This window comes from Salvelinus sp. IW2-2015, linkage group LG20 (assembly GCF_002910315.2).
Source record: "Salvelinus sp. IW2-2015 linkage group LG20, ASM291031v2, whole genome shotgun sequence".
Classification (NCBI taxonomy): Eukaryota; Metazoa; Chordata; class Actinopteri; order Salmoniformes; family Salmonidae; genus Salvelinus; species Salvelinus sp. IW2-2015.
Window position 1 is genome coordinate 44,859,604 of NC_036860.1, and position 26,380 is coordinate 44,885,983.

At 45.5% G+C, this 26,380-nt stretch overlaps 1 protein-coding gene across 6 annotated transcripts in view; it reads right to left on the minus strand.

The window, feature by feature from the left end:
- Window positions 1-26,380, minus strand: part of LOC111981578 (glycerophosphodiester phosphodiesterase domain-containing protein 5) — a 70,355-nt gene that overhangs the window by 5,480 nt on the left and 38,495 nt on the right. For 5 of the 6 annotated variants that reach the window (XM_024012909.2, XM_024012908.2, XM_024012907.2 and 2 more), the window contains 13 exons: window positions 14,679-14,782; window positions 14,373-14,466; window positions 14,204-14,263; window positions 13,996-14,094; window positions 13,800-13,893; window positions 13,450-13,595; window positions 11,486-11,568; window positions 11,006-11,156; window positions 10,573-10,794; window positions 10,307-10,452; window positions 9,973-10,120; window positions 1,047-1,129; window positions 102-214 (listed from right to left, as the gene is read on the minus strand). In XM_024012909.2, coding sequence (XP_023868677.1) covers window positions 102-214; window positions 1,047-1,129; window positions 9,973-10,120; window positions 10,307-10,452; window positions 10,573-10,794; window positions 11,006-11,156; window positions 11,486-11,568; window positions 13,450-13,595; window positions 13,800-13,893; window positions 13,996-14,094; window positions 14,204-14,263; window positions 14,373-14,466; window positions 14,679-14,782 — 1,543 coding nt within the window. Of the gene's footprint in view, window positions 1-101; window positions 215-1,046; window positions 1,130-9,972; window positions 10,121-10,306; window positions 10,453-10,572; window positions 10,795-11,005; window positions 11,157-11,485; window positions 11,569-13,449; window positions 13,596-13,799; window positions 13,894-13,995; window positions 14,095-14,203; window positions 14,264-14,372; window positions 14,467-14,678; window positions 14,783-18,189; window positions 18,327-26,380 lie in introns of those variants that run through there. The other variant, XM_024012912.2, reaches the window with a different exon arrangement.

Consider the following 26,380-nt stretch of genomic DNA (forward strand, 5'->3'; position numbering starts at 1 on the left):
ACTTTGACCCTCACTCTTTTCCATTCTTGATTAGGTCAAGTGAGTTAGTTCGACCATGGTGCTGGCAACACACATTTTTCCCTTTTCCTGTGTTTTGGTACCTGAGAATATGAGCTTCTCCTTCATGATGTTGACATCCCGGCTGGGCCTGCGCGCCACAGCACTCAGCATGATCTGCTCTGGATTGTAGTTCTGCATGCCACTCATCCTCCACCTGGTGCAGCACAGAGAGGCACAGCACCGTCAGACACACCGTTAGAATCAGTGGAGGCTGCTGAGGGGTGGGCGGCTCATAATAATGGCTGAAATGGAGTCAACGGAGTGGTATCAACCACATGGAAACCATGTTTATGACGTGTTTGATACCGTTCCATTGACTAGATTCCAGCCATTATTATGAGCTGTCCTTCAGCAGCCTCTACTTGTTAGAATTGATAAAACATTGACAAATGATGAATACATTAAGAAAAATGAAACCTATAGTGTTCACTGAGTTCATGAACTTTAGAGACACACGAGAAGCTCAAGGATAGAAGACAGATAAGACAGAAAACAAGGGAGCAACATGAGCCAGTGAAGTCACCTCAGTTACCTGATCACATGATAGCTGACAGACGCCAGAGTGCAGCAGAGAAACGTAGCATGCAGATCAGGCAGAACAAAGGACAAACAAGGCAAAGAGAGAGGAAGGAGGAAGGAATAAATGAGAGATAGTGAGAAGGAGAGAAATGGAAAGACAGTGATGAGGAGAAGAATGAGAGACAGTCAACAAAGAGAACGCGAGAGAGCAGAAAGGCAGGGCAGTGAAAGGGAAAGAGCAGAAGAGTCAGTTGAGAAGCAGAAGGCTATGTAGCACAAACCTCATCACAGAGATCAAAGTAGACTCAGACCTCTACAACTACACAACAGTTGTTAAACTTTTAAAGTGAAGCAGACATATAGTATTAATGCAGTGTAAAGTATGCTGCAAATATACAACTGCTCATAGCAAAATGAGAAGGAAATCAAGTTTGATAATAGAATCTCAATAAAAAATGGGTACCTACTTTTGAAAGATGAATATTCCTATAACTATGGCGATGGAGACTAGATCGGAGGTGATCCAGACCAAGCAGTATTTATCTGGGCTCTGGAACAACAAGACAGCCAATGAGAACCAACATCCTCCACCACTAGATGGAAGCATAACCACACAAACATACAGTCTCACAGTACCTCTCATACATTTTTCCTCTCATACATTTTTTGCAGAAGGAGCTCTATTTTGGTGGCGACTGGTAAATGCTAATGCCTGAATTCCATCTGAAATACACAGCAAAATGATTGAATACTTTATCGAGTTTACCTCCCAGATTAGAAAAATTTGTTGTAGTATTGTTTAGAAAGACATGACTTTACAATTTAAATTATTGAAAATGTATGAATTCAGTGTATTRTTAGTTGTTTTTGATATTGTCTTTGTCTAGGCCTATATGATCAGGACTATTTTCTAAGTAAGAGAACAATAAACCTTTTTAACATTGAACCGGTCTTCTCTTGAGATTACTTATTTACAGTTTAACTGCAAGATATTAATTGCCACAATGTTTGTCTTCAAATTATGCATTTTATTAAAACAGAAAAATTCATTAAATAGCCCACAATTATATTGAAAAATAAATTAAAGTTTTTTTTTTTCAGGTTTCTGTTTTTATTATTTTATTAGAAAAACCACAAAATTGGATGTTCTAAATCCACAACAATGCTTAAACAATATTTGGAGGTCTGGGAAAAATCAAATGAATTTTAAACATGATGAATATAATCATGATATAATTCTTCCAGGTAAGCATAGGCTACTTTGTAGTTAACATTTAATTGACAARGTTTTTTTTCATCTACCAGAAGACTGTTTTCATTAGCATCATTGCTAACGTCTACACAAAGTGGTAGACGTGCGCAACGCACACACACAGACAGGGGCATTCTCGTTGCTTCTCCAGAAAGTTGCAGGAAATTCAAATCACTGATGCATTCTGTTCATATCTTATGATAAACTTGGGCAAACTAATACATTTTCAATACATTTAGTTGATTCCCTACTAAGGTCAATACATATTTGAATATTGTTCAATTCTGTTTTAATGCCTGTATTCCGTGAGGGCCTGAATGATCATATTTGGACTAGAATGAGGCTCTCCAATACCTATTGTTCCTGCAGTGGTGATTCACCATCTTCATCAAATTATTTAATAATTTATCTGCAGACAATCGGCAAAAAGCCTAGGCCTACCAGTAGCCTATGCAAATTAGAGAGCCAAATGAACGGCTCTCTTTAACCAATGCGATTCGGTAGGCTGCACTCACTACTACCTATCTTTCCATTAACTTGTCCAGTGATTTATTTTTTACATGTAGAAAATTTGCATAGAAAATAGATACAACAATTGCCTGCTAGGCTGTGTTTCCATGTAACTATCTTGTGTTGATAAAAATAGCAAGATGTAATGATGTCATACCAAAAACCAACAGTATTGAATAAAAATGTAGTGGTTAAAGTGTTTCCATTACCCAATTAGGGAAATTGCTCATTAATAAGGGACAGATCTAAATTTACTGGGGGGGAGGGGCTGGTCCAACACAAGGTGTCATGAAAAAAATGCACTCCTCTCCCCAACGTAAAAAAACATTTTCACATGACCCTCCCCTTGAACGATGGCGCCGGCGGAGATGGCTGCCATTTTACGGGCTCCTAACCAATTGTGTGTGTTTTTGCGCGTTATTTGTAACTTATTTTGTACATAATGTTTCTTCCACCTTCTCTTATGACCGAAAATAGCTTCTGGATATCAGGACAGCGATTACTCACATCGTACTGGACGAAGATTTTTTCTTTAACAAGTCGAACGCAAAGGATTCATTTCAGACACCCGACAAGGCCCAAATCCCCGTCATTCGCATGAATAAGAGACAGAGACAGAGACATCGGGGACGTMGGTCAGGGTGCTTTGTAAGGATCCGACAGCGAGTGAGTACTACCATCAGTCCTATTAGCCAATGTGCAATCATTGGATATTAAAATGGATGAGCTCCGATCAAGACTATCCTACCAATGGGACATAAAAAACTGTAATATCTTATGTTTCACTGAGTCGTGGCTGAATGACGTTATGAATAACATTCAGCTGGCTGGGTTTTCAGACCATCGACAAGATAGAACAGCTGCCTCCATTAAGACAAGGGGTGGCGGTCTGTGCCTATTTGTAAATAACAGCTGGTGCACAAAATCTAATATTTCAGGAAGTCTCAAGGTTTTGCTCGCCTGAGGTAGAGTATCTCATGATAAGCTGTAGACCACACTATTTACCAAGAGAGTTTTCATCTATATTTTCCATAGCTGTCTATTTACCAGCACAAACTGATGCTGGCACTAAGAAGGCACTCAACGAGCTGTATAAGGCCAAAAGCAAACAAGAAAATGCTCATCCAGAGGCGGCACTCCTAGTGGCCAGGGACTTTAATGCAAGAAAACTTAAATCCGTTTTACCTAATTTCTACCAACATGTTACATGTGCAATCAGAGGAAAAAAACTCTAGGCCACCTTTACTCCACACACAGAGATGCGTACAAAGCTCACTCTCACCCTCCATTTAACAAATCTGACCATAACTCTATACTCCTGATTCCTGCTTACAAGCAAAAACTAAAGCAGGAAGTACCAGTGACTCGCTCAATAAGGAAGTGGTCAGATGATGCAGATTTTTTTATATATTTTTTTATTTATCCGTTATTTTACCAGGTAAGTTGACTGAGAACACATTCTCATTTACAGCAACAACCTGGGGAATAGTTACAGGGGAGAGGAGGGGGATGAATGAGCCAATTATAAACTGGGGATTATTAGGTGACCGTGATGGTTTGAGGGCCAGATTGGGAATTTAGCCAGGACACCGGGGTTAACACCCCTACTGTTACAACAAGTGCCATGGGATCTTTAATGACCTCAGAGAGTCAGGACACCTGTTTAACGTCCCATCCGAAAGACGGTACCCTACACAGGGCAAGTGCCCTGGTGCATTGGGATATTTTTTAGACCAGAGGAAAGAGTGCCTCCCACTGGCCCTCCAACACCACTTCCAGCAGCACCTGGTCTCCCATCCAGGGACTGACCAGGACCAACCCAGCTAAGCTTCAGAAGCAAGATGGCTAAATGCTAAGCTACAGGACTGTTTTGCAAGTACATACTGGAATATGTTATGGGATTCTTATTCTTCCGATGGCATTAAGGAGTACACCACATCAGTCACTGGATTCATCAATATATGCATCGATGACGTCGTCCCCACAGTGACCATATGTACATACCCCAACGAGAAGCCATGGATTAGAGGCAACATCTGCACTGAGCTAAAGGGTAGAGCCGCCTCTTTCAAGGAGCGGGACTCTAACTGGACGCTTATAAGAAATCCCCCTATGCCCTCCGATGAACCATCAAACAGGCAAAGCGTGAATAGAGGACTAAGATTGAAAAGTACAACACCGGCTCCAACACTCGTCGGGTGTTGCAGGGCTTGCAAACGATTATGGACTACAAAGGGAAGTACAGTCGCAAGCTGCCCAGTGACGCGAGCCTACCAGACAAGCTAAATAATTGCTATGCTTGCTTCGAGGCAAGCAACACTGAAGCATGCATGAGAGCATCAGCTGTTCCGGATGACTGTTTGATCACGCTCTCAATAGTCGATGTGAGTAAGACCTTTAAGCAGGTCAACTTTCACAAGGCCGCAGGGCCAGATGGATTACCAGGATGTGTGCTCCGAGCATGCGCTGACCTACTGGCAAGTGTCTTCACTGATATTTTCAACCAGTCCCTGACCAATTCTGTAATACCAACATGTTTCAAACAGACCACCATAGTCCCTGTGCCCAAGAACACCAAGGTAACCTGCCTAAATTACYACTGAACCATAGCACTCACGACTGTAGCCATAAAGTGCCATGAAAGGCTGGTTATGGCACCCATCAACACCATTATCCCAGAGACCCTAGACCCACTCCATTTTGCATACCGCCCCAACAGATCCACAGATGATTCAATCTCGCCACACTGCCCATTCACACTTGGACAAAAGGAACACCTACGTGARAATGCTATTCATTGACTACAGCTYAGCGTTCAACACCATASTGCCCACAAAGCTCATCACTAAGCTAAGGAAACTGGGACTAAACACCTCCTTCTGCAACTGGTTCCTGGACCTCCTGATGGGCCGCCCCCAGGTGGTAAGGGAAGGTAACAACACATTTGCCACGCTGATCCTCAACATGGGGGCCCCTCAGGGGTGCGTGCTCAGTCCCCTGCTGTACTCCATGTTCAACCATGACTGCATGGTCAAGCAACTCCAACACCATCATTAAGTTTGCCGACAACACAACAATGGTAGGCCTGATATTCGAAAACGATGATACAGCCTATAGGGAGGAGGTCAGAGACCTGGCAGTGTGGTGCCAGGATAACAACCTATCCCTCAATGTGATCAAGACAAAGGACATGATTGTGGATTACAGGAAAAGGAGGACAGAGAACGCACCCATTCTCATCAACAGGGCTGTAGTGGAGCAGGTTGAGAGCTTCAAGTTCCTTGGTGTACACATCACCAATAAACTATCATGGTCTAAACACACCAAGACAGTTGTAAAGAGGGCACGACAATGCCTTTTCCCCTCAGGAGACTGAAATGGGTCCTCAGAACCTCAAAATGTTATACAGCTGCACTACCGAGAGCATCCTGACTGGTTGCATCATCGCCTGGTATGGCAACTGCTCGGCCTCCGACCGCAAGGCACTACAGAGGGTAGGGCGTACAGCCAAGTACATCACTGGGGCCAAGCTTCCTGCCATCCAGGAACTCTTCACCAGGCGGTGTCAGAGGAAGGCCCTAAAAATTGCCAAAGACTCCAGCCACCCTAGTCATAGACTGTTCAATATGCTACCGCATGGCGGTACCGGAGCGCCAAGTCTAGGTCCAAAAGGCTTTTCTTTCTTAAAAACCTCTTGACACTATAGGGGGTGCTGTTTCAACTTGGACATTTATCGTTCCCAAATTAAACTGCCTCGTACTCAATTCTTGCTCGTACAATATGCATATTATTATTACTATTGGAATAGGAAAACCACACTTCTAGTTTCTATAGAAAGTTGGAATTTTGCTCTGAGTGGTACAGAACAATTCCTACAGCACTTTTCTCTGACACGGCGCTCCATTTCAAAGAAATTTTTACCCCTGATCTGGGTCTGTTTACTAAGGGCCGCGAAGTGAATGCTCATGAAGAACGACACTGCCTACGTCTTCCTCTGGTTTCTGACGTCATCACCGTTATCTGAAAATGAAGTCGATGGCACGTAATCCAGCCATTATAAAATGCACAAAAAATGTATAGGGACGCGCCTCTTTCTCAAACGTGTGCGCCTCAAGCCGTGAAGTGCACATCGGACTGACCTCGTTCCAAATCGTTTTTCTAACCACGCAACATGGATTCTCCGTCATGACTGCTTTCATCGTATAGTTTTTAAAAACTAACACCTAATCGTAGTAGAAGTTTGGAAAGCCCGTTTTATATTCAATTTATTTACTCCTCTTAGTGGCGATTTTGCAGGAATTTCATTTGTTGTGACTTACTTGTAAATGCAGACCACACGTTTTATGGGTGTCGGTCGCTTAGGGTAACATTCGAAGAATGATGGAACATGCAAAGTTATAATGAAAGGAACATTGCCCAAGATATGATGGAAGCTAACAGCTCACAAAGTGAGAGCTAATATTAATAGACATAAAAAACGTGTTTCTGTCGAAATATTTTAAACGCATATTTCGCCATTCATTTGTTGGTATAGCTCACTGGCCAAACCCTGTATTGAAAAGTAAAGATAATTTAAAAATGTAAATCCGCGGTTTGCATTAAGAACTAATTGTCTTTCGATGCTGTCAACCGCTGATATTTTTTTAGTCAAGTATATGATTAGCTGTTCAATTAACAGATCACTCTGTAGATGACGTCAGAGCACGATTATGGCTTGATTCCTAGTAGTTTTTATATATTGTGTAAACCACGTTTGTATGGCCTAAATATCGCGGCACTCTTTTCGAACAACTGTATATGTACCCTATATGTTTGTAAAATGATGTGTACAGGAGTTGTCATCGGAAAGAGATATTCAGAGAAGGTTACGTGAAAAATTATATATATTTTGCGGTGATTACGTTACTAGCGCTCTTTGCTGGAATCGAATGCTCTGCGAACGGCTGTTGTCCATAGTGGTATTGCTAACTTATCGATTTAATGTGGTTTTTCGCTGAAAAACACTTAGAAAATCTGAATAATATGGTTCTGAAAATCACAAGAACTGGGTCTTTCATTGCTATGCTTTGTCTATTTTCATGAAATGTTTTAATGATGAGTAATTGTCATACACGTTGCGTCTATCTAGTAATCTCTTAGTTCGATCTTTGACTGGTGCGTCGGTGCAATTGTAAACTGTGATTTTACCTGAAATAATGCACTTTTTTTTCTAATAACCAAAAACTATGCCTATACACATGAATATGTTATCAGACTGTCATCTGAAGAAGGGTTTTTCTTGGTTAGTGGCATTTATATCTTTATTTGGTCGAATAGTGATGGCTACTGATGGAGTAAAAAACTGTGGAGTAAAAAAATGGTGTCTTTTGCTAACGTGGTTAGCTAAATAGATTTACATATTGTGTCTTCCCTGTAAAACATTTTTAAAATCAGAAATGATGTGGATTCACAAGATGTGTATCTTTTCATCTGGTTGTCTTGGACTTTGATTTAATGATATTTAGATGCTAGTATTTACTTGTGACGCTATGCTAGGCTATGCTAGTCAGCTTTTTTACTGTGGGGGGTGCTCCCGGATCCGGGTTTGGGAGGAATTAGAGGTTAACAGCTTCTACCCCCAAGCCATAAGACTCCTGAACAGCTAATCAAATGGCTACCCAAACTTTTTGCATTGCCTCCCCACCCTCTTCCACACTGCTGCTACTCTCTGTTATTATCTATGCAAAGTCACTTTAATAACTCTACCTATATGTACATATTACCTCAATTACCTCGACACATGTGCCCCCGTACATTGACTCTATAACGGTACCCCCTGTATATAGCCCCGCTTTTGTTATTTACTGCGGCTCTTTAATTATTTGTTATTCTTATCTCTTAGTTTTTTTGTGGTATTTTCTTAAAACTGCATTGTTGGTTAAGGGCTTGTAAGTAAGCATTTCACTGTAATGTCTACACCTGTTGTATTTGGCGCATGTGACAAATCAAACTTGATTTGATGCTACACGCTTGGCACACCTGTATTTGGGGTGTTTTGCAAATTCTTCTGTGCAGATCCGCTCAAGCTCTGTCAGTTTGGATGAGGAGCGTCACTGCACAGCTATTTTCAGGTCTCTCCAGAGACAATTAAACGGGTTCAAATCCGGACCCTGGCTGGGCCACTCAAGGACATTCAGAGACTTGTCCCGAAGCCACTCCTGCATTGTCTTGGCTGTGTGCTTAGGGTCGTTGTCCTGTTGGAGCGCTGAGTTCCTGAGCGCCCTGGAGCAGGTTTTCATCAAGGATCTCTTTGTAATTTGCTCCGTTCATCTTTTCCTCGTTCATCTTTTAGTCCCTGCCGCTGAAAAGCATCCCCACAGCTTGATTCTGCCACCACCAAGCTTCACCGTAGGGATGGTGCCAGGTTTCCTCCAGACGTGATGCTTGGCATTCAGGCCAAATAGTTCAATCTTGGTTTCAACATACCAGAGAACCTTGTTTATCTTGGCCTGAAAGTCAGTGACGATCTCCAGTCCGGAGCCTCCAGTGACAGTCTCCAGTCCGGGGCCTCCAGCGACGGTCTCCAGTCCGGGGCCCGCAACGAGGGTGCTCAGTCCGTGGCCCGCAACGAGGGTCCCCAGTCCGGGGTCGGCGACAAGGGTCCCCGCACCAGAGGTGCCACCAAAGTGGGGTGAGCCAGTGGTGGAGCGGGGTCTGCGTCCCGCACCTGAGCCGCCACCGCGGATAGATGCCCACCCAGACCCTCCCCTATGGGTTCAGGTTTTGCGGCCGGAGTCCGCACCTTTGGGGGGGGGGGGGGGGGATACTGTCACGCCCTGACCTTAGAGAGCCTTTTTATGTCTCTATTTGTTTTGGTCAGGGTGTGATTTGGGGTGGTCATTCTATGTTTTGTTTTTCTATGATTTTGTATTTCTATGTTTTGGCCGGGTATGGTTCTCAATCAGGGACAGCTGTCTATCGTTGTCTCTGATTGGGAACCATACTTAGGTAGCCCTTTTCCCTCCTTTCTTGGTGGAAAGTTAACTTTGTTTGTGGCACATTGCCCTTAAGCTTCACGGTTGTTTTGTATTGTTTATTGTTTTTGTTGGCGTCACCTAAATAAAGGAATATGTACGCTCACCACGCTGCGCTTTGGTCCACTTCCTTTGACGGCCGTGACAACGGTGTTCTTGGGGAATTTTYTGGTACACTTCTACAGATCTGTGCCTCAACACAATCCTGTCTCGGAGCTCTAAGGAYAATTCCTTCAACCTCATGGCTTGATTTTTGCTCTGACATGCACTGTCAACTGTGGAACCTTATATAGACATGTGTGTGCCTTTACAAATCATGTCCAAACAATTGAATTTACCACAGGTGGACTCCAACCAATCAATCTTGAGGATGATCAATGGAAACATGATGTACCTGAGCACAATTTCGAGTCTCATAGCAAAGGGTCTGAATACTTATGTAAATAAGGTAAATCTGTTACTACATGATTCCATATATGTTATTTCATAGTTTTGATGTCTTCACTATTATTTTGCAATGTAGAAAAGGACATTACAGCTATATTCTAAAATTTATAAAATATTTTTTTCCCCCTTCATCAATGTAGAAAACAGTAAAAATAAAGAAAAGCTGCTTACCATAAGCCAGATGGGGTAAGGCACCTTGCGGAGGACCTGAGGGGTGTCAGAGGAGACAGAAGACACCCCGCTGCACCACAGCACTGAGTAGAGCCACGGCTCATTCACCGGGTACACCGTCACACTCATGTTGTTTGCCAAGAAGTCCCTACATAGACAAATAGTTATTTTAAATGCTGGCCTGTGAGTAATACAGGGTGAGGTTAGGGATTTAGATAACATTTTTTGACCTACCAGATAAGATTCTTGGAGCATGCCCGGTTAAGATTGTGGATGATCACAGCAGGTGAAGGGTTAGGGTTAGTGTTTGAGAGTAACAGTAGGTATGTCTTACTGAATGTCCTTGTTGCTGGCCTGTGAGTAGCGCAGGGTGAGGCTGCTGATGCCTCTGTGTCTGAGCTCCTCCACTGACAGCTTCTCCAAGGAGGTCTGCTGCAGCCCCCTGACACGGCCCCTGTCTGTGTCCGGGGTCCACGTCACCTAAAGCGCAATAGGGCACAAGATACAGGGTAAGAGACTGGACCTGCTTTTTGATTCACACTTTTCTACCAATATTACTAATAAGGATTCAGTGAGATCCATAAACAGAGTCCTTCTCACTCTCTTCTGTGATATCCCAGACCTCTGGACGGCCCACAGGGTGTCCATGATCCAGGTCTTGTAGTGTGGGTGTTCTGGCGGAGGTCTGCGGAGATACAACAGGGCTGAGCGGTTGCCCCTGGCAGCCAGACGCAACATCTCTACCAGGCTACACACTGTCAGGTTCCGTATCCGGTTCCGGTCCCTTCCTGTCAGAGACCCAACAGTCCAGAAGGGGTCGTTCTGGAGAGACAGAGAGGGTATTTTATTTTATGAGGTGATGCAAAAAAAGATACATTCTAAAATTGTCTCGGTGTAGGGAGAGGGAGAGGTAGACTAGAGAAGGGAGAGACGAAGAAAAAAGAGCAATACAAGGAGAAAGAGAGTGTCATAGATACTGAGAGAGAGAGAGAGAGAGAGCGAAAGAGAGAGCGAAAAAGAGAGAGAAAGGTACCTCCAAAAACCACTGCCCTGCATTTAGAGAGCGAAGCTCTGTCCAGTTGAAGAGAGAGGCGTCCTCGTGCTGCCTGTCTGGAAAGACCTTGGCGATGTCAGTGGTCCGTTTCAAGGTGCGGTCTCGCATCAGGAAGGGCACCCCGTCCAGACTGGAGGGGAGAGGTGGGACCACAGACTTACATCACTGAACCAGCAACACATGTCATTCACACGTATGTCACTGCTTTCATAAATAAAGAATATGTTTCTGTGGCAATGAAAGTAAAAAAAAAGGGCCTGTAATAAAAGGCCTATAATGCATTGAAAAGGAATGGATGTGAGATTAAAATGGTCTTAAAACATGTTGACTATATCAAAGGCAGCGACAGAATGGGACTCTTGGGTTACCAGTCTACTGTAGAGGACTCATTGCTCCTAACATTGAGGTGGTAGGGTGGGGTGGGGYTAGGTTATTGGCTGGTCGAGTATGGTTGGTTACCTGACGGTGACGTCGGCCTCCAAGGAGCTAACCCCCTGCTGCAGAGCCTTGTTGAAGGACATCAGGGTGTTCTCTGGAGCCAGCTACAGCACAGGACACACAGACAGAGGGACAGAGAGTATAATGGGTTATTATGGGTTGTTAGAATCTGATGGTGGTCATTTGATCTAGTGGTGGGTGGCATTATTATTTCAGTATTTTAATAAAAAGGTCAGCAAAAGAGGTAATTGTATGTGCGGGAGTTATCTTTTATCATAAGCTTTTTAAACGTTGTACAAATGGTGAGGTTGGTGAGACCTGTAAAAAAGCCATTGATCTTTCTAGCAAGTGGATGTCAGAGAGGCACGTTTACTTAAACAGAGGCATTTACAGCAGTACACCTCTGACATCATCATTTCAATGAAACTAAACCTCGCTCTCTGTGACAAAGATAGGTATCTACACCACAACTCAAACCTACTACAGCCTTACAATGTTAGACATACTAATCCACTTCTGAATATATTGATCCTTTGATTTCTCCTGAGGGAAGAGGTCCTTGTCTGAGTTTGTAGAATAAAGCTCATAGAAAGACAGAATAATGGATCTGTCTTGTCCTTTGGGAAGCAGCTTTSAGGCACTGGTCTCCTGTCTCCTTCCACAGACAGCTACCATATTACCCACAGCAGGAGTCAATAGAGGCAAGCCCTGACGGGCTGAAAGTGTGTGTTTGTGTTTTTGTGTTTGTGGAGTGTGTGTTTGTGTTTGTGATTTGAAGGCAGGTAGACAGGCAGAGTGTGTGTCTGGGCTACAGTGTGAGTGTATATTTGTTTAAAGCAAGTGGTCTGGAACAATGTTTACTTACCCAGCTGCTTCGGGACAGAACAGTTTATTGTGTTCCCTACCAACAGTAGAAAACAAACCAAACATCTACAATCCTAACAAATGTGCTCTCGATCAATGAACCTATTGCTACTCCATTGGGGGAGGGGGGCGACATATGGACTTGTTTTAAGAAGGTCATACAATGGATCATTTAGCTATTTGATCTACAATTTTAGGACCACTTTAGGAATAAAAAATATATATACACATTTTTGATAAAATATAGAATTTGGCCTTTAATAATTTAATACTATAGCCCATAGAAACAAATTGAATAACACATTCATAAATCGCAAAAAAGACAGTCCAAAAATAAACCACAAAGAATAAGGTATTGAAGTGTCTGTCCTATATCTATATCTCAGGAAATATTTGTGTATTTTTTTATACATATTTAGCCCCTTTTCACAAAACTACCTCCATACTTCTTTTCATTTGTATGGGTTACCTTTAGACGAGTCCCGTGACACTTGTGAGGGGTCATAGAGCAAAACAGAGAACATTGTGTTTGTGAGAGTCTCCCCTTTCTATAGAGTGGTTTGTATTAGTTTGTAGGCCAAACCGTTCGCATGCTAAATACGTTTTTGTGAGAAGACCAATTTTCGGGATGTCTCCTTGTCTGACAAACAGCGTTGTAGCTCTGCCACTTTCCACCGCAGATGTGGAAGGGTGACATAGGTGGTTTCGGTGGATTGAGACACAGCCCATGCAAAAATATATCTTTAGCTTAAACTAAATAATTATTATTACCGGTGCGTCAATAGACTCTAGGTTATACACTGCTGTTTGTCTGGCCCTATATAGCCTGCACTCATTACCAGGTCAAGGCAGCAGTCAGTGCATGTCACAAAGCAGACCTGTTTTAACCTGATTGTGAACTCCACCTATCCAATTAACTGTTTCATTGTCCAGCAAGTAAATATTGTTCGCTAATGGGGCTCTTTATTGGGGCRCCAAGACATTCAGTACATTCAATACCCTGAAGCAGAACAGCTCTCAAATTGAATGTGATTGTGAACTCCAGCCACCATTATCGCTTATACCTATTTAATAATTAATGATCTACATGAAGAGGCTAGATGGTAGAGCCATTGCCTTACCATTGGCGCTCCCCGTCGTCCAATGACGTCAGGTCGAGATTTGAGGCTGTTCTTGTCCATGATGCAGGGTGAGGAGATGGCGAGGGGAGCCATGTAGAGGGCCAGCAGGACACTCAGGTAAACCAGCAGCAATATCATGTGGAACTCTGGGAAGGAGGAAGACCACAGAGTGAGGACATTAGGTCTCACAAATTTCTGAATGCTGCTGCAGTTATTGTTCGTTATCAAACATCTTAATGGTTATAATGGTTAACAATGATAATAATTATGATGTAATGTAATATGTATAATATTGGTATTATTGGTCAGAGTTACAGTGAAAGCCAATCATAAGCCAACACAACACTTACTGGTTCTCTCTGCACGGACCACATGTTCAGCAACTAGCCAGCCTAGCGCTGTGACGGCAGCCAGAGCTCCTATGTGCAGGAAAGGCCCTGTGGACTGAATTACAACACAGGAAGACAGGAGTTTTATAACCTTGTTTACGCACAAACATCTACCAAAAAGAACAATAGAGAAACGCAGACAAATAGAGATGTAGACCTGTAGAGATATGAGGATGATGTCCCATTCGTCCCCCCACACGTCATCGATGGAGACCACGCCACTGACAGTGGTGATCAAGGCAGCCAACACACCAACCTGAGTTAAAAAACATACTAACAGTTTGATTTGTTCTACACATTCCTATGCAGGGCTAATAGTAATAGGGTATTTATTTCCGTAGGTCAGAGTTCATTTGGAAGCCTACCTTGTGGATCCAGTAGAGGTTCAGCTGCTGTCCCAGTGAAATATGACAAAGTGCTAAAATCTGGAAACGAACAGAGCCACAATCAGGTTAGATCATACTGAAGCTGCTGCARCAACATGTGCTTTACTGTGTGTATAGGCATATAACCAAACATGGGTAACTTACTCACCATTAAAAATGTAATGTAACTAAAGCCAACTGCGGTGGTTGCGAGAATGGGGACAGTCCCGTCCTTCCATTCCCCAGAACGGTTGTATAGTAACCTGAGGATGAGAGACAACGGGTGGGGAAGGTGAACCAGTGCCTTGACAAGAAGAGGATGAAACAGACAAGCCCTTCTAGAAGATATTGAAATATACACACATTCAATTACTAATTTAAAACTGCTCAAAAGAGAGAGAGTGCTTCTGAGGGACAGAAACAATGGTACAAACAGCTCACAGTCATTCTGGTAAGGACTAACTGCCCCACTCACCAGTTGAATTGGTTGTAGTCATTGTGGGCCTCCAACCAGAAGTAAGCCCAGAAGAGGAGCAGGGAGAAGGTGCTGCACAAGATGATGAACCATGCACACTCCCACTGGTGAACACACAACAGACAAGAAGAATACATTTGTGACTCATTTCAGGAAATTAGGCATATGTCACACGTCACTACTTCACAGGAGAGTCATTAGAACATAATTTTTTTWAATCAAAATGCTTTTTTGGGGGGCAGAAATGCCTTCTGGAACAAGTGAACTTTCAGGTTCCTTAATAACAAACTTGTATTCCATCCGTAAATACAAATACAATTGCTAAATGACGAGCCTAGTTGGTTTAGCCTTGGAAAAAGTCAGGAACCTTCCCACTAGCCATGATTGGCTTAGATAATGGATGGGCTGGACATGCCAGGAGATGAGTTTGGATTGGTCTGCCATGTAGTATGCTTCTGTTTATAACGTGAGTTGCTCAGTATGTGTTGATARTCCTTTCTACTGCGCCGTTTTTGAAATATATAACGTTAGCCATYGAGAACTACAAAAGTTTTGCTACTTTTCTCAACAACATTGATGCCCTRAATTTAGCAGGCGCTATCGACAGATCAGTTGGGAAAAGTGATTTGCTACTTTCTGCACCTGCCATGGTCATTGTGAACTGGAGTGACTTGACACAACGCTGGCCTAACAAGATGTAGCTACAAACAAAATGGAGTTAAATGGTTCCAGTCTGTTGTGAAGCATTCATTAATGTACACGGGTAAGAGTCTAGCTATATTTTCAGGTATTATACGTTTCTAATTTTGTCAGAAAGTTGTTTTAATTGCAAGTTAAAGCGTACTGTTAGCAAGCTAGCGAGCGTTAGCGTTATAGCCTAATGTTAGCTACTGTAGCTAACATTGAACCTGGTTGGTTAGCTTTAGCTACCTGCAGATTCATATTACAGCTATGACAATGTTTGTATTGGTTGGTAGTAGTATGAGTTGGGATAATGCCGGTTCATTGTTTARTTAGCTACATGTTTAAACAAAAGACAAAAGACTACATGTCTAAACAAAACACTTCGCCAGATAATTACATGACCCATCAAGATAGACAGGTGTCCGGGGGTGATTACGGCCATCTATTGTATTTCATGAACATGTGTACATGTCTAGAGAATAGTGACTCATCCACTTAACTAGATGTGGCTGGGGAGTGGTTACAGCATTTATTTCATGTGACCCATCAATTTAGACAAGTGTGTCTGGTAAGCGTCATCTAATAATTCAAAAATATTTATAAAATATTTTTATCTGGACACTTTCTGTTTTTGATATTGTTACTATGCAAGTAACCATTTCACTGTACTGTTTACACCTTCTGTATCCGGTGCATGTGACAAATCAACTTTTAATTTTTTTGATATAGTGTGTTTACCAGACACGGTAATGTGAAGAACAACATGATCTGCACCCAAGTCAGATTAGGATATAGGCCAAGGACTAGATAAAGTGTTTTTTTTACCTGGAGTTTTTCCTTATTGTAGGCTACTACTTTTACCACTTTTTAGTCTTGAAATCTTTGGTTGTTTACTAAACTAATCACTCTGTTTAGCAAATGGCCTCACATGTGAATCGTTAAAGAGATGGGTGTGGCTAAGGGTTAAGAGGGTGGGAACGATGCTGAATGGATTCTCACATGACCTCTTAAATAAAAATAAATTTTCCCCTTGATTGCTAACATAACCTTCACCTTTTGTCTGTCCTCTGGCTTGACTTGTAGAGTGAAAGTATAGGAGAAGGTTTGGACAGATTACCAGGCACTTCCCCCAAAGTAATGAACTGGATTGAAGGGGATAAGACAGGTCAGGGGCCCATGCAGCAGGGCACAACGTTGCGGAAGAGCACATTTCCCAAGGATTATAAAGAATATGGTATCATGTCAGCGCTATTCATGACATCTCTTTCTGCAAAGTGTGTAAGCAGTAAAGTTAGACCCTAGACCTAATGCGACTAAGGTAATAGAGGTAATACGAAGTGACAGTGGGGCAGGGGCTCTAACAAAGTCAGGTTGTAGTATTTAATTGGTCAACTTACAGTGAGCTGAAAGTGCATAGGTGTAGGACTACAGCCACAGTCACATGGTGAATCTCAACATTCACTCAAGAACAGTCGGAGGAATCTCTCCAAAGCAGGTTTGGGGTGAAATGAATTTCCGATTCCGTTAATTCAGGAAGTTAGCTAGTGTTAGGAGAGAACCAAGGAGAAGGATATTTTGTAAATATTTAATAGACAACACATTACAGTGGGTGACTCATTCATTGTCACCAAGCTGATGACGTCTAATCCTGACGTCCTTCCAATCCCATTACATCCTCCTCCAGAGCACAGTAGCATATGGGCACCCAGACGGTGTCTGGCCTTCCTTCTCCTTCCCTCTCTAACGTCTTCACAGCCTGCTAATTATAACCCTAATAGGCAGTGCTGATCTACCACACTGTTACATCTACTGAGAAGAACACTGATTAATCACCATGAATGTGCTTAATCAGACAACCAGTATGACTGGTTGCCATTACCAGCAAACCTTCTCAGACAGACAGTTCACATCTCGCTTCTGTATTATAAAGTACACACACACACAAGTTATCCTATGGATTTTGCCATATCAGGTGCGTGGTACTACATGGAAATATGTACATAAAAAATAAGGTGCAATATTAATGTGAATATTGATTCTTTGTGCCTCAATAATAACTTGCAACATATGATTGAGCTATGGATCATAAGAAGACCTCCAGCTGGAATTCCCTCCTCACTCCTGTTCAGCATGGGCTGCTTCATGGTGTGCTAGTGTTGAGTGAAAGTTTTTCTATGTCATTTATTACAAAGTTCTCTATTGGCTGGAAGAGCAGGAAAGAGCTAATCTGTTTCTGAGAAATACCAGCCTACCACTAAGTACCAGCAAGCAATGATATACAAACACAGGAGGATCAACTCAGGACTGGGAATCACAGCAGTACTATCTCAATGGTCAAGTCAATATCAGAATGAACTCTAATAATAAAAGTGAGAGAAATAAGTATTGTTAGAGAGTTGCATTTAGTCTGAGTATACCATAGACCCACTACAGTTTGCATACCGCCCAACAGATCTACGGATGACGCAATCGCCATTGCACTGCACACTGCCCTATCCCACCTGGACAAGAGAAATACCTATGTAAGAAAGCTGTTCATCGACCACTGCTCAGCCTTCAACACCATATTTTTATCTGTTATTTTACCAGGTAAATTGACTGAGAACACGTTCTCATTTACAGCAAAGCCCTGGGGAATAGTTACAGTGGAGAGCATAGTTCCCTCCAAGCTCATCACTAAGCTCAGGGCTCTTGGTCTGAACCCCTCCCTGTGCAACTGGGTCCTGGACTTCCTGACGGGCTGACCCCAAGTGGTGAAAGTAGGCAACAACAGCTCTGCCACGCTGATCCTCAACACAGAGGCCTCACAAGGGTGGAAGCTCAGTACCTCTGTGGGGCAATTGCAACGTCCGCAACAGCAGGGCTCCTCAGAGAGTGGTGTGGTCAGCCCAAGGCATCGTCGGTGGCACGCTGCCTGCCCACCAGGACATCTACAGCACCCGGTGTCATAGGAAGGCCAAGAAAATCGTCAAGGACCCCAGCCACCTGAGCCACAACCTGTTCACCCCGCTACCATCTAAAAAGGCGGAGACAGAACAGGTGCATCAAAGCTGGGACCGAGAGACTGATAAATAGCTTCTATCTCCAGGCCTTCAGACAGTCACCACTAGCCGACCTCCGCCCAGTACCCTGCCCTGAACCTCAGAAAATGTCACTAGCCGGTTACCACCTGGTACTCTAAGCTGCACCTTAGAGAACACTGGTTATTTCAATAATGTTTACCTAATGTTTTACGCAATTTATATGTATATACAGTATTCTAGTCATGGCTCATCTATATAACTACTGTTATACAAACCATGTATATTCACATTGTTAGGTTCTAAATGAACCTATTAAAACTCACTGACGATTAGTAAAGATGAATTAAACCGAGTTTATTCCCCCATTGGGTCATACAGCTGCATAAGACAAATACATATTTCCACCAGTGGTAATATATATACCCCAATTTGGGTGGAGTCTCCTTCTCTCTTAACATTACATCTTTATTACTAAGCAGGAAATTAAGTGATGCAGGCCACAAACTGTTCCTTCTCCCTTAAGGTGACCTGACCTCAACCCCCTTCCTCACTTCTCCACAGCTCCCCACCATTATCAGTGACTGCAATCATGTGATTGCCTCTCCTCTACTCAGCACCTCCCAAAGCCCCCTGGATCCTATCCAATCTTCCTTGAACCCACCATAAACATTCCTCCGACAGATAACCATTAACTACTGGTGAATAAACCAGACTATGGCACTACTCATGTCTCTAGTATAACTGATGATTAACAACATTTAAAAAGTTTAGAAATCCGAACCCATCAACATACTTTCCATACTGTCTATACACACATACACTACATGGCCAAAAGTATATGGACACCTGCTCGTCGAACATCTCATTCCAAAATCATGAGCATTAAAATGGAGTTGGTCAACCCTTTGCTGCTATAACAGCTTCCACTCTTCAGGGAAGGCTTTCCACTAGATGTTGGAACATTGCTGCGGAGACTTGCTTCCATTCAGCCACAAGATCATTAGTGAGGTCGGGCACTGATGTTGGGCGATTAGACCTGGCTCGCAGTCCGCGTTCCAATTCATCCCAAAGGTGTTCGATGGGATTGATGTCAGGTCTCTGTGCAAGCCAGTCAAGTTCTTAGACACTGATCTCGACAAAGAATTTCTGTATGGACCTTGCTGAAACAGGAAAGGGCCTACCCAAACTGTTACCACAAAGTTGGAAGCACAGAATCGTCCAGAATGTAATTGAATGCTGTAGCGTTAAAATTTCCTTTGACTGGAACTAATGGTTCTAGCCCGAACCATGAAAAACAGCCCCAGACCATTATTCATCTTCCACCAAACTTTAAAGTAGGCAGTATTCATAGGGGAAGGTAGCATCCTGCTGGCATATGCCAAATCCAGATTCGTCGGTCAGACTGCCAGATGGTGAAGCATGATTCATCACTCCAGAGAATGAGTTTCCATTGGTCCAGAGTCCAATGGCTGCCAGCTTTACACCCCTCCAGCCAACGCTTGGTATTGCACATGGTGATCTTAGGCTTGCGTGCAGCTGCTCGGTCATGGAAACCCATTTCATGAAGCCCCCGACGAACAGTTATTGTGCTGACGTTGTTTCCAGAGGCAGTTTGGAACTCGGTAGTGAGTGTTGCAACCGAGGACAGACGATTTTTACACACTTCAGCACTCGTGGTCCTGTTCTGTGAGCTTGTGTGGCATACCACTTAGCGTCAGAGCCATTTCTACTCCCACACATTTCCACTTCACAATAACAGCACTTACAGTTCATCGGGGCAACTCTAGCAGGGCAGAAATTTGACAAGCTAACTTGTTGGAAAGGTGGCATCCTATGACAGTGCCACATCTTCAGTAAGGCCATTCTAATGCTAATGTTTGGCTATGGAGATTGCATGGCTGTGTGCTCTATTTTATACACCTGGCAGCAACGGGTGTGGCCGAAATAGCCGAATCCACTCATTTGAAGGGGTGTCCATATACTTTTGTATATATAGGGTATCAAGTTGTTTCAGATCTATACAAATTAATGTATGAATGAACAAATCACCAGTTGGCAGCCCATCCCTTATGGAATTAATTGACACATAAACAAACATTACAATAATTCAATGTCATAATTTTTCAATACAAAATAGTAAATAAGGTTATCCAAATAATAATTATATGCCTAGAGCAGTACAAAATATACATTCATTTACATTTACATTTACATTTAAGTCATTTAGCAGACGCTCTTATCCAGAGCGACTTACAAATTGGTGCATTCACCTTATGATATCCAGTGGAACAACCACTTTACAATAGTGCATCTAACTATTTTAAGGGGGAGGGGGGGGTTAGGAGGATTACTTTATCCTATCCTAGGTATTCCTTAAAGAGGTGGGGTTTCAGGTGTCTCCGGAAGGTGGTGATTGACTCCGCTGACCTGGCGTCGTGAGGGAGTTTGTTCCACCATTGGGGTCCAGAGCAGCGAACAGTTTTGACTGGGCTGAGCGGGAACTGTATCTCCTCAGAGGTAGGGAGGCGAGCAGGCCAGAGGTGGATGAACGCAGTGCCCTTGTTTGGGTGTAGGGCTGATCAGACGCTGAAGGTTACGCGAGGTGCCGTTCCCCTCAACAGCTCCGCGCGACAGCAGCATAGTAGATGCTTGTGCGGTGCGAGCTCAACTGGAAGCCAGTGGAGAGAGCGGAGGAGCGGGGTGACGTGAGAGAACTTGGGAAGTTGAACACCAGACGGGCTGCGGCGTTCTGGATGAGTTGTAGGGTTTAATGGCACAGGAGGGAGCCCAGCCAGCAGCGAGTTGCAGTAATCCAGACGGGAGATGACAAGTGCCTGGATTAGGACCTGCGCCGCTTCCTGTGTGAGGCAGGGTCGTACTCTGCGAATGTTGTAGAGCATGAACCTACAGGAACGGGTCACCGCCTTGATGTGAGTTGAGAACGACAGGGTGTTGTCCAGGATACACGCCAAGGTTCTTAGCGCTCTGGAGGAGGACACAATGGAGTTGTCAACCGTGATGGCGAGATCATGGAACGGGCAGTCCTTCCCCGGAGGAAGAGCAGCCCGTCTTGCCGAGGTTCAGCTTGAGGTGGTGATCCGTCATCCACACTGATATGTCTGCCAGACATGCAGAGATGCGATTCGCCACCTGGTTATCAGAGGGGGGAAAGGAGAAGATAATTGTGTGTCGTCTGCATAGCAATGATAGGAGACCATGTGAGGATATGACAGAGCAAGTGACTTGGTGTATAGCGAGAATAGGAGAGGGCCTAGAACAGAGCCTGGGACACCAGTGGTGAGAGCACGTGGTGCGGAGACAGATTCTCGCCACGCCACCTGGTAGGAGCGACCTGTCAGGTGAGACGCAATCCAAGCTGGCGCGCCGGAGATGCCCAGCTCGGAGAGGGTGAGAGGAGGATCTGATGGTTCACAGTATCAAAGGCAGCCGATAGGTCTAGAAGGATAAGAGCAGAGGAGAGAGAGTTAGCTTTAGCAGTGCGGAGCGCCTCCGTGACACAGAGAAGAGCAGTCTCAGTTGAATGACTAGTCTTGAACCTGACTGATTTGGATCAAGAAGGTCATTCTGAGAGAGATAGCAGGAGAGCTGGCCAAGGAGCGCACGTTCAAGAGTTTTGAGAGAAAAGAAAGAAGGGATACTGGTCTGTAGTTGTTGACATCGGAGGGATCGAGTGTAGGTTTTTTCAGAAGGGGTGCAAAAGTTGAAGTCAGAAGTTTACATACACTTAGGTTGGGTCATTAAAACTCGTTTTTCAACCACTTCCACAAATTTCTTGTTAACAAACTATAGTTTTGGCAAGTCGGTTAGGACATCTACTTTGTGCATGACACAAGTAATTTTGCCAAACATTGTTTACAGACAGACAATTTCACTTACAATTCACTACATACACAATTCCAGTGGGTCAGAAGTTTACATACACTAAGTTGACTGTGCCTTTAAACAGCTTAAGAAATTCCAGAAAATGTCATGGCTTTAGAAGCTTCTGATAGGTTAATTGACATCATTTGAGTCATTTGGAGGTGTACCTGTGTGTCACGACTTACCGAAGGTGGTCCCCTTCTGTTCGGTGGCGCGCTCGGCGGTCGTCACCGCGCCTACTATCTGCCACTGATCCTTTTCTCCCCCTTGTCTGTTTATTAGTTGCACCTGTGTTGAGTTAGGTTAATTGGTTGGGCTTTATTTACCAGCCGCCCACCTGCTGGTTGTGTGGATTATTTTTCAGTGTACTGTTGTGCACGACTGTAAGTCACGGTTGTCTGTGTGTGTGTGTTTGCTGAACTGTTTAGTTCTCCCCTGTTTGGGGCATTTGTTTGAGTTGGCGTCATTTTCACCGGTGTGGTGTATTAAAAGTATCGCTACCCTGAACTCTCTGCTTGCTGCCGCTGACTTCTTCCTCCACTACACCCCGGACGTTACAGAATCCGCACCACCTAGAATGGAGTCAGCAGGAGCAGCTGCCAACCCCTCCATCGATGAGGAATGTGTCCCTCCACCACACCACCGTTCTCCATCGGATTGGATCCACGATGGACCAGATGATGGAGAGAATGGACCGATGGGAGAGGAGTGGTCTCCTCTCTCCACCTTCGGTTTCCCAGCTCTGGACCCCTCTTCTCCTCTCTCCCCATCCTCCGGCTCTAGCGCTCTCCGTCTTGCGCTCCCGAGGGACTATGATGGAGGCGCGACGGGTGTCAGGGGTTCTTGCTCAACTGGAACTGTACCTGGCGACCGTGAGGCCACTCCTCGGGAGTGGAGAGGGTGAGTGTCCTCATCTCCTGCCTGACGGGTCGTGCTCTGGTGTGGGCAAACGCGGTCTGGAATGGCCCAGACTCGGCGTTGGAGCACTACCCCGGAATTCACCCGCCGCTTTCGTGCCGTGTTTGACCACCCTCCAGAGGCCGAGCGGCGAGAGAGCGACTGTTCCACCTTAGGCAGGAGAAGAGGAGCGCCCAGGATTACGCTTTGGAGTTCCGGACCTTGGCCGCTGGGTCTGGTGGAACGACAGGCGCCTGATAGACCACTACCGGTTAGTCTCGCGAGAGACGTCGCAGGGAGCTAGCGTGTCGGGACACCGCTCTCTCCTTGATGAACTTATCGACATGTCTATCCGGCTGAACAATCTGCTGGCTGCCGCGCGGCGTTCGGAGAGGGTCCTGTTCGTTCCACCATCAGCGCCCCGTCCCATTCCTATGGAGTTGGGGGGGGGGGGGGGCGTGCGAGAGGTACTTGGAGGAGGAGGCTCCCCCTGCACCAGCTGTGGTCGGAGAGGACACACGGCCGATCGGTGCTGGGGGGGCCCGTCTGGGAGTCGAGATGGCAGGCGGAACGCTTCTCGGTCACCCCAGTTGAGTCAGCATCAAACTCACCCAGAACCCCCTGTTGGTCACATGTTTTTCTTGATTTTGTTTCTTGAATTTTTCCCCTCTTCCCAGCATAAGGCGCTAGTCGATTCAGGTGCAGCTGGGAATTTTATGGATCGCGGACTCGCCATCAAGCTGGGTGTTCCGCTCGTGCCGATAGATTCTCCCTTCCCCGTGCACTCCCTAGATAGCCGGCCATTAGGGTCAGGGTTGGTCAGGGAGGCCACAGTTCCACTGGACATGGTGACGCAGGGGAATCATAGGGAGCGAATTAGTCTCTTCATTATCGATTCGCCTGCGTTTCCAGTGGTGCTGGGGATTCCCTGGCTGGCTAGTCACAATCCTAAGATTTCGTGGAGACAGGGGGTTCTCCAGGGGTGGTCAGAGGAGTGTTCTGGAAAGTGTCTGGGAGTTTCCATCGGTGCCACGTCGGTGGAGAGTCCAGACCAGGGTTCCACGGTGCGCATTCCCCCCGAATATGCCGATTTGGCAATCGCTTTTAGTAAGAAGAGCGCGACTAAATTACCACCTCATCGACCGGGGGGGATTGTGCGATAAATCTCCAGGTAAACGCTGCGCTTCCCAAGAGTCACGTGTACCCATTGTCCCAGGAGGAGACGTTGGCTATGGAGACATATGTCACGGAATCTCTGGGACAGGGGTACATTCGGCCCTCCATCTCACCCGTCTCCTCGAGTTTCTTTTTTGTGAAGAAAAAGGAGGGAGGTCTGCGTCCGYGCATTGATTATAGAGGTCTAAATGCCATCACAGTGGGGTTAAGTTACCCACTACCTCTCATCGCTACGGCGGTGGAATCATTTCACGGAGCACAGTTTTTCACAAAACTGGATCTCAGGAGCGCGTATAGTCTGGTGCGTATTCGGGAGGGAGATGAGTGGAAAACCGCATTTAGTACCACATCGGGCCACTATGAGTACCTCGTCATGCCGTATGGGTTAAAGAATGCTCCAGCCGTCTTTCAATCCTTTGTAGACGAGATTCTCAGGGACTTGCATGGGCAGGGCGTGGTCGTTTATATCAATGATATTCTGATCTATTCCGCCACCCGCGCCGCGCATGTGTCTCTGGTACGCAAGGTGCTTGGTAGACTGCTTGAGCATGACCTATACGTCAAGGCTGAGAAGTGTGTGTTCTCCAAAGGAGCCGTCTCCTTCCTGGGTTATCGCATTTCCACCTCGGGGGTGGTGATAGAGTGTGACCGCATTAAGGCCGAGCGTAATTGGCCGACTCCTACCACGGTGAAGGAGGTGCAGCGGTTTTTGGTTTGCCAATTATTACCGGAGGTTTATCCGGGGTTTTGGCCAGGTAATGGTTCCCATTACCTCACTGCTGAAGGGGGGGCCGGTGCGTTTGCGGTGGTCGGCAGAGGCGGACAGAGCCTTCAATAGGTTGAAGGCGCTGTTCACGGATGCAACCGTGTTGGCGCAACCGGACCCCTCTCTAGCATTCATAGTGGAGGTGGACGCGTCCGAGGCTGGGSTGGGTGCCGTGCTATCACAGCGCTCGGGTACGCCACCAAAACTCCGCCCCTGCGCTTTCTTTTCGAGGAAGCTCAGTCCGGCGGAGCGTAACTATGATGTGGGGGACCGGGAGTTGTTAGCGGTGGTCAAGGCCCTGAGGGTGTGGAGACACTGGCTTGAGGGGGCTAGGCACCCCTTTCTCATCTGGACCGACCACCAGAATCTGGAGTATATTCGGGCAGCTAGGAGACTGAATCCACGTCAGGCAAGGTGGGCCATGTTCTTCACCCGATTTAGGTTTACTCTGTCTTATAGACCAGGCTCCCTGAACGTAAAGGCYGACGCGCTGTCCCATCTTTATGACACGGAGGATCGGTCCACCGAGCCTACTCCCATCCTTCCAGCCTCGAGGCWGATGGCACCAGTGGTATGGGAGGTGGACTCGGACATCGARCGGGCGTTACGGGCRGARCCTGCGCCTCCTCAGTGTCCAGCTGGGCGTAAGTACGTGCCGCTTGGTGTTCGGGACCAACTGATTCGGTGGGCTCACACCCTACCCTCCTTGGGTCATCCTGGGGTGGCGAGGACAGTGCGGGGCCTTCGGGGGAAGTATTGGTGGCCCACCTTGGCTAGGGACGTTAGGGTTTATGTCTCTTCCTGTTCGGTGTGCACCCAGAGTAAGGCTCCTAGGCACCTTCCTAGAGGGAAGTTACAACCCCTCCCCGTTCCACAACGGCCATGGTCTCACTTATCAGTGGATTTCCTGACCGATCTCCCCCCGTCTCAGGGGAACACCACGGTTTTGGTGGTTGTGGATCGGTTTTCTAAGTCCTGCCGTCTCCTCCCGTTGCCCGGTCTCCCTACAGCTCTACAGGCTGCGGAGGCGTTATTCACCCACGTCTTCCGGCACTACGGGGTGCCGGAGGACATCGTCTCTGATCRRGGTCCCCAGTTYACGTCCCGGGTATGGAGGGCGTTCATGGAGCGTCTGGGGGTCTCGGTCAGCCTGACCTCCGGTTATCACCCCGAGAGTAATGGGCAGGTGGAGAGAGTGAACCAGGAGGTGGGTAGGTTTCTGCGGTCGTATTGCCAGGACCGGCCCAGGGAGTGGTCTAGGTACGTCCCATGGG